Below are 8,982 nucleotides of genomic sequence, written 5' to 3'. Positions count from 1 at the left end.
AAGCCCCCCCAAACAAAACAAAACAGAAAACAGCTCTTCAGAAAGACTCCAATTCACTGCTCGCTGCAGTCACACACAGCAGGCGAGTCCAACTCAAGGAGAGTTATAAGGAACAGAGATTTTCTGAGTAAACGGCTCAGAAATCAGATCAGAGTCAGAACGAACAAGCTTTTCCAAAGGCACCTGCTCAAAGCAAATAGTAACTTTTCACCTGTTCACAAAGTGTGGAAAGAAATACGGGCCTCCTGTTGGTCAAACACACACACACACACCACCACCACACACACACACACACACACAGTCATTATCATCATTAGTATAAATTCTAAAAATTGAAGAGGCTGGAAATAAAATTTATCCTGGAAGAATAACCACCGACAGAATTCACAATCAATGTAAAGGAGCAACAAAATTTATTGACTGAATTAAACACAACATTTCAAATGGCAGTGCTGTAGTTTCATTTTAAGATGTTTGAAAGAAGAAAAGTGCTAATTAGTCCAAGCTTCTTACATTCATTAAAAGAGTGACTATCAAAACCAGCAACATGCACGGTGATACATATGCACGAAATGGAATTATATCAACAAATATACAAAATACCCAAAATAAAATATTTACAGGTTTAAAAATATAAACATTGGTTCATCTATCCCATTAAACCACTGGAGAGGAGAAAAGAGAAAAGACCCTATTGCTATTTAGAACCCTTTTTGAAAACAAGTCTTAAAAACATAGAGTAATTTTAGGAGACAATTTTTGATGTTTGGGGGGACTTTAACATTCTATTATAAAAATAATATCTATAAACCTACTAACAACTTTCCTCCTGTGCACAAAAATAATACAGCCAAAAGTTTGTCCTCAGAGACATGCCTGACTTTCAGGAAAACTAATTCTAGAAATGGAGTTTCTCATTTGGGTTTTCTTTGTCTTTGTTTTCAAATAACCTGCAATTCCCTATATTACACTGAGATATTTCCGATAAATAACTTGGGCAAAACCTGAAGTTAGCAATGAGCCTGGTCCGTAGCTGGAGTCCATTAAAAAATGACAGGAATTTACTTTGTCTATAACATCTAAACCATTTTCCCCGATATTCTTGGTAAAAAGATCAGATCTTCCATGTTCAGTTAAATGTATCCTGGAAGCAATGAACATGCTAGATATTATTTTGTTAGAGTTTCTCCTCCTTTATTTAGAAATAACTGTGTAGTGGGGGATTTGTGGTTTGTAAGGTAGTTATTTGAGGAAGTTTATGAATTCCTCCAGGCTCCCTGGGTCCATTTCATCTTATGACATGATAACAAGTATTTCCTGTGTGTCACTTCAAGACCCTTGTATAATCTGACCAGATATTTTTAGTATTTTCTTTTTTAGTGTATTAGTCATCCAGATAGGGATCTGAGAAAGTTTATTATGCCTCTAATAACCAATGACCTAGGCTGTATTTTATTAAAAATCTATCTTCTCACATAGAGCAGAAAGTTACTCTACCCAATTACTGAATAATTTCCAAAAATAACCCCAGTTTACAATTCAACACAATGATCATCTGTGACTGAATTCTTTCACTGCTTCTCATTAAAAAAGCATTTCATCAAGCGTGGGTAGCCCGTATATGAATAAAACGCTTTTGTAGGTTTTTATTATTGACAAAGCAGTCATCAGATTATAAAATCTGTATACAGACCTGCTAGCATGTAATAATGGGTGACTATGGCCCAAATTTTTGACTGGTCAGGTGTGGAAAAAAAAAAAAAAACCCTGCTAGCTCTGAGATCTACCTTTCAGGCTTGCAGGTACAAAAGGCATCAAATAATTTTTTTAAAAAACCAAGTTCACTTTTAACTGAAATAGTTGGCACTTTAATGGTATCCACCATCATAAAAATCTGGTTTGGTTCTTGCGGTTCAGAATTTTGATCAGTTTCTTACTAAATCATACAAAAATTGAATCACATGGCTAAAAAAAAGGTTTATAATTAAAGCACAAGCAGGAGAGTTAGATTTCTGGTTCATATTCCGTCCACTGCTTGCTAAATGGGTGGCTTCGGACAAGGTATTCTACCTTTTCGTTATTTTCTTCCTCTGTAGAACAAAGCCAAGCCCCACCTTGCCTGGTTCTCGTGGACAGACTGTCAAAGAAAACAGGGCATCATCCCAGCTCGCAGTAAACACACAGCATAGGTTAGGCTAGTTCACTTAAATATAAAATACTCAAATTCACAGTGACTGACTTATAGGTGTGCAAAAAATATTAGCTGAATGAATGAATGAATCAGAAAATCTAGGCCAGGATTCAACGGTCGGAGACAGAACATGGGATGCGCTACTTTCCAAAGAGCCAGGAGCTTGTCTCTGCAGTTCAGAACTGTGTCAAGGCGAGGCGTCACGGAGCCAGCTACTATCTCAACAAACAACCCGGGACACCCAGAACCAGCTTGGGCTGGGCTTAAGGTAGAAAAACAAGTGAAACGTGCTTGACGTGACTGAAATCCTATCAGGGCAGAGGTATCATCATGACAACAGAAGAGATGTCTGTCTACACTTTTGAAGTTAATCCTCAAAAGGCAGGCTCCCTCCAAAGCAAGGCAGACTGTTTGCCTCTGGAACCCAGCAGCGGCCTTCCCCCGGGATGATGGGAGTGCCAGCGTCTCAGACACACAACCAATCCTCAGCTGCGGGACAGGGGGTGGCTTTTTTCTACTGAAAGTGAGCTGGTGATGAGATTTAGCAGCTCTTAGCTCCTGTATGACTGTAAGTCACTAAAGAGTGTCTATCCCTGTCCTAGGTGAAGAGAGAGAGAGAGATGGATGGATGCATGGATGGAATGAATGGGGGAGAAACAAACCAAAAGGATGAATTAAATATGCTCTGTGAGGGAGACAGTGTTACCTAACCCACATGGCTGTGAGAGGGCTAGGTAAATATTTGTTAAACTCCTGGAAGGGGCTGACGCGTAGTAAGTACTCAACACACGTTAATCCTTGTTGTAATTACTATTCCTACTCTTAGAGGAATTTGTGTGACTTAATCTACACCACCCTGGTTCAATCTCACCCCACCCTGCTCCACCCCACAGACTATCAGCAAAAAATACAAAATAAAAGTAGGTAAAATAAAATAAAGGTGTTTTTAATGAATATTAAGAATGTCTGATTACAGTACAGCTACTTGTGAGCTCCAAACTGAACGGGTTTTTATTAAGCATGAGACCCAGTATATGCCCTGTGAATCTGTGTTGCGCTGATTTAAAGTAAGTATCAGCCATGCAATGTGCCCAGTTGCAGTTCTGGAGGCTTAGTGGCTATTTTAACCTTTTGTTTTGCAGCTTGAGAAGGAGCTGCTTTCCATAATCATGAAACAACCATTCTGAATCAGTCCCTAGAAGCATTATCTGCAGGGAGATAACATCTTTCCTTGTAAGTGGCTATTGTTACAACGGAAGAACTGTCTCATCTCCGTGGTCATCACAGTGAAAAGGCTGTAAGAAGCCATCCAGCACGGCCATCAGAGAACCTTCAGAGCAGCACGGGGTCGCGGAATGGGCGCCTGCCCCGAGGAGGGACCACATGGCCACGGCACCTGACACTGTTACAGCCTCCTCTCTTCACCAAGTGAATGCCAGCCTCTGGCTTTCCCACCTGAGAAACCAAGCTGCCATGCTAGCCTTTGGCTCCTGAACTGCTTTATAAACGTTCGTGCGTGGAGAATTGAAAATTCCTAAATAAGAACTGTGTTGTTCATCCCTCGGTCTGCCTGGCCAGGGAGAGGGAAATGGGCTTGGGCCGGGTATTTGGGTTTCTCCTCTTATTTCATTCAGGGTTTCTCCTCTTATTTCATTCATACTTCTAATGGGCCGTCCTCAGTGGTGGAAAATAAGAGGCAACTGTGGTTCTTTTTCCATATGTTTAAGGGCATAAACTTCTTGGATTAATTCCTTAACAGTGATAGGGGAGCTAAGTGCGAGCGAATGTAGAAGCCAAGCACAGGGGGCCGCGTCCAGATAGTCCTAATTCAGGAGAGAAATCAGGAACGACTATAAACGGGGACTGAGTTCCACTGTACGAATGTCAAAACAGGCAAACGTCCTGAGCAGCGTCCCAGTACTGCTACCTGAGGGCGCCAGGCAAACGTGATGGACACCGAGGGAGAAGACAGCATACGCTCACTAAAAGATCTCTTCATACACAGTTAACAGTAAAAGGTTGCTGAAAATCCCTCTGACAAAGACGTAAATAACGAAAACTTGGAAAGTCCAGCCAAAGGCGTCTTGGTCCCTAACGCCACCTTTTTACCTTGACAACTGTGTAGGCAAAGGGTTATATGAATATTCATGGGAGTGCCAATACCTGAACACTGCTTCTGAGATTAATGAATAAACCCTTAGACTCCTAAGTCATCACTTCCATAGATCTCACACACTTTGTATTTAAATAGGCAGATGATTTGTGGGAAATGGAGCTAAAGGAAGTCCTTAACAGTCTACATTCCATTGTTGTTATTAGGTGAAATAACACAAACCTATTTCCTCTTGCGATTACTCAAAACGCTACAGGGCTAATGGAAGCATGAAAGCATTAGCACTGAAGCACAGTGGCCCAAGTAACACTGCCCAGGTAACGCAGACACTGAAGCCAGGCTGTCTCTGCGCAGGGCTATTGAGCTGACTGACAAATTCAGGGCCAACAGTCGATGTGACTTTTTCCTATAGAATTTGGCCAACTCTGACTAAAGGGACTTAATCAACCAAGTATCTCAGAAACACAGATACACAGGAAAGGTGTCACCAGCACCACATCCAATCCTTTCCTTAAAAAATCAGTAAATATGGCCAAATTAGACAATGCATTAATATTGGGTTGGCCAAAAAGTAACATCTTACGGAAAAACCTGAACAAACTTTTGGCCAACCCATAACAATTGGAATGTAAATCCATTAAAATCCTAGGAAACAATCTCCAGGAACATGAATGAGAGAAAGTAGCCCTTGGTACAAAAAGGCAACTACCACCCCCTGTCTGCGGTTGGAAAAGGTTAAGACACACCTCCCTGAACTGGTCTTGATTTCCCATCAAGTGATTGAGGCCATTTAATTCATTGCCTGAATCCTTCATTTGACTGGTGTGGGTGGAATTCTTAGAGATAGAGTTAAAAAAACAAAACAAACAAACAAAAAAAAACCATGGAAAATATATGGAAAAAAGAACAAAAAAGAAAATAGTTTAAATCTTGCATAAGTGGTTCACTGACAGGCAGGGGGAAAATAAAGCAAATGCTGCTGACATTTTCCTTTACTTATAAAAACAAGACACAGCACAGTGGGGTAAATGCAGAAGTAAGTCCCAAAACTGTGAGTGAAAGCAAAAATACTTTGTTCCAGTGCTTACAAAATAGATAAGTAGGTTGCCTTTACTATTACAATATCCTCATGAGTCCTTCAGGGCCTCCTACCGTCCCTGTGCGATTGAACAAGTGAACAGATACAACTCTGTCATGGATTCATGCAGGGGAGACCCTCCTAACCCCTGCAAGAAGATGCACGGGAAGAAAATAAAGATCCTTTGTCTTACAGCTAGGAATAAAATGTATGTTCTTCCCATTCACCGGGGGGAAATGAATGTATCTGGAGTCTAAGTAGTACTACCAGCGTTGAATCATATTCAAATCCCTTTCTCAAGACAGAACTAATTTCTAAAACATCTCCAAGCGTACGGTGAACGCCTTTGTCTGTTAGTTGCACACAGCTGAGTGCATGAGCACGTGTGAGTGTGAGCCGCTTTATGAATTCTTGGTGGTGTATTCAGAGTGCTTCAGGCTATGTCTGCCTATCAGACCTCATCTACAGACATAAGGAAATTAAATATTAAAACACTACTTTAAAATCACATTAAGGATCTGACATGACACAATAAAAGCCAGTAATCTGAATAATAAAGAGATTTAGCCAATCTCTACCACCTCTTCTAATTGAATCACTGCATATTTAAAACGGGGAACAACCTGCTTTGTGCTACTGGCCCGGATCTGTATTCCTCTGACATCTGTTTATTTTGTTACTCCTTTCATATTATTAAAATAAGCTTTCATATACTTAACTTGCCTTTTTCTTTCCTTTATAAAACGGAAAACGAACTTAAAAAACGGGTACTACCAGTTCATTACTCAGGGAATCTCTCTGGAAAATGACAGTTAGAGAGAAGTGTGCGTGTCTCTTACGTGTGTGTATTTTCACTTGAATATGTGTAATCTTCCCGATACTGTGAATCACCTCCTAGTAGAAGCTCTGGTCTTTTGATTAAATACACTCAAATACATTTCAAAGAGGATATTCTATAATCATTAGCCCCTAAGAGCATTCTAGGAACGGCTTCAGTTTATCATTCAAACTATCGAGGCATATGGTAATGCTTTCTGAAATAAATATTTCATCTAAAATAATAGAAAACACACATATAAGTCAACCACTTTTCAAAAATAATCTTGGCACACAATGTTTATGATACATAAGCTTCCCAGTGTCATATTCTGAACATATGTGGCTCAGTCCTAAGTCTATAAAGCAGACGTCAAATGACAGGAGAAACTACATTTTCTATTGTTTTTCTTTATGTGTTCCTCGTTTTGGACTCCCCATACTGAGAAACGGTTGAATCCAAAATTGTTATAACCAAGGTAAAATCTCTGAAAACCAGGGTCTGGGGTGAGAAACAGACTCTTAACCCAAGACAAGGCAGAACCATTCCTTTGGGACATCAACACAATAGAGTTTTTTTTCCTGCACTGAAAGCCAGAGAACCCACATAAAACAAAAACAGAATTGCTTCCGCTTAGAGTACATAAAAGACCACCAATGGTTTGGGAACGGTTATCGTGTCTAGCTATGAAACCAGATTTTAAACTCGAGGTTAGTGACAGATTATAAAAGGTTGACAGCTGGATAATCTGTAAAATATGCATCATGTACACATGAAAAGGTTACAGTTTATAAACGCTAAAACACTGTGTCTGTTGGCGTTTAGTGCAATCTTTTCCTGATCTTGATCTCTGCACTGGGTGGAAAAAAAAAAAGGGAGGGAAACCTGCTCTACTGAGCTTTTTTTTTTTTCTCTCCAAACAAATGATCTAAATAAACCCACCAAATCCAAACTCTCCTTGATCGTCCTAGTGGTAGATAAATACCTATTTGCATACCTAGCAACTGAAAGTACCGGGGGTTTCTGCCAATCAGCGATGCTTCCGCTCATCAGGTAAATTATCTGACTCAGCTTTGTAGATGTCTTCCACACAGTGATACAGCAAAGGGTCCTTTTTTTTTTTTTTTTCCTGTAAAGGAAAAGGAAAAGAAGGAAGGAAAGTGTCAGGAAGAGGAGGGCTCCTCTGATTCTCCCCATGGTTCCTGCAGGCCTGCTGGACACCGGCACAGCCAAACATCATGGCGTGACGCTTCCTTAGATTGGGTTAAGTTCTGTTTTCTGCAAAGGCAAGTAAAGGTGACTTCCTAGCGTTCAGTGCATTAAAGAAAAAAGAAAGAAAGAAAAAAAAGATTTTTAAAAAGGTAAAAAAGAAAAAAAAAGTGCTTGAAAATAATTCTCAGGGACTTATCTGGAGGGGAAATCCCGCGTGTGGCATCCCCTGCCTGGTGTATCCTGCCCCTGCTGGCGACACAAAGACCTCCTTGGTCCAGGCTCGGAGCAGGGACGGTCCGAAAGGCCTTTCTTTGAGGGGTGCAAAACTTGCTGCAGTGGTTTCCGAGGAGAGTTGTGTTCCTCGACAAGCGGCCCCTCCACCTCGGCCTCGGAGACCTCACAACTTTTTGGCACTGTCGTGGCACGCCGCGGCCCGGAGGGTGGTCCCGGCCAAGCCCCGGCTGCTGACCCGGCGGACCAGCACCTTGGACACCGGGATTTTGGTTCTGGGTAGCTCGCTCCTGGTTGGTTGCTGGTGCACCACCGCGTGGCTGGGTGGAAGGTTCGCGAGGTGCTTGATGCTGATCGGGATCTTGGAGTCCTTCAGCAAGCTCCCCGGCGTTCGCAGGGCACAGGTGACGGTGACCGGAGACACGGGCTTTAACCGGGACGAGCAGGAGGACGTGTCCTCGGCGGCGGCGGGCAGGGCCGCGGGGCTTCCATCGGGCTCGGCGTAGAGGTCGTAGAGCGCGTCACCGCTGTCGCTGTCCCGGGGGAGGCCCGCCTTCCTCACGCCGCCGCCCGAGCCGTCCTCCCGCGGCCCGGGGGTGGGGGAGTCCCAGTAGCCCTCGTCGCTGTTGGGGACGCCTTCCTGCGGCTCCTCGTCCGGGTGCTTGGGCTCCTCCTTCGGCTGGAGCTCCGTGGGGAGCCGGTGCAGCCTCCGGCGCTTGACCGAGGACGCGTCCTTGGCCCCCTCGGCCCGTCTGGCGTCCTTGGGGGTCTCGGGGGCCACCTGCGCTTCGGGCGCCGCCGCCGCCGCCGGGGCCGCCCCCTGCTGGGGCCCCGGGCCCTGGTCCTCGGTCTGGGAGAGCATGTCCCAGAACTCCTGCAGGTACGAGTCGTCCGCCTCGGCCGGGCTCGCCATCTCCTCCCCGCCTCCCTGGTAGGCCACCACGCCGGGGGGCTTTTGGGCGGGGCCCGGCTGGCCCGGCGCGGGGGCATGCCTGGCACAGCTGGGCCCTGCCTCGTCCTCGGGGTCTGCGATAATATCTCCGCAGCCTGTAAGAGAGTCAAAGCTTTTCAGTGAAGTCACGTCAGAGAACATCAGACAAATACGATCGGCCGATGGGTCGGAGGGTGGATCGGCCGAAGAAGGGTCGGGGGCGGCGGGCGCGCGTCCGCCTTCGGAGTCGGGCCGGGGCGCAGTCTCGGCCGGCGCGGCCCCGGGCCCCGCGGCGTCCTCGGCCGGCCGGCCCTCCCCGGCGCGCGGCTCGGGCTCGGGCTCGGGGGGCGCGCGGGGCCGCTCGGCGCGCCCGGGTCCCGCGGCGCCCTCTCCCGGGGCGCAGGCCGGC

At 44.9% G+C, this 8,982-nt stretch overlaps 1 protein-coding gene across 1 annotated transcript in view; it reads right to left on the bottom strand.

The window, feature by feature from the left end:
* Positions 1–406: 406 nt before the first annotated feature.
* The window catches only part of AMER2 (APC membrane recruitment protein 2), a 9,346-nt gene continuing 770 nt past the window's right edge, over positions 407–8,982 (bottom strand). Inside the window, exon 2 of the mRNA XM_027116128.1 lies at positions 407–8,960. Coding sequence (XP_026971929.1) covers positions 7,809–8,960 — 1,152 coding nt within the window. The 3' untranslated portion in view covers positions 407–7,808. The remainder of the gene's footprint in view (positions 8,961–8,982) is intronic.

This window comes from Aethalodelphis obliquidens, unplaced genomic scaffold, assembly GCF_003676395.1.
Source record: "Aethalodelphis obliquidens isolate GAN/ISIS:26980383/991018 unplaced genomic scaffold, ASM367639v1 scaffold16, whole genome shotgun sequence".
NCBI lineage: Eukaryota > Metazoa > Chordata > Mammalia > Artiodactyla > Delphinidae > Aethalodelphis > Aethalodelphis obliquidens.
This window is presented reverse-complemented; position numbering and strand designations above follow the sequence as displayed.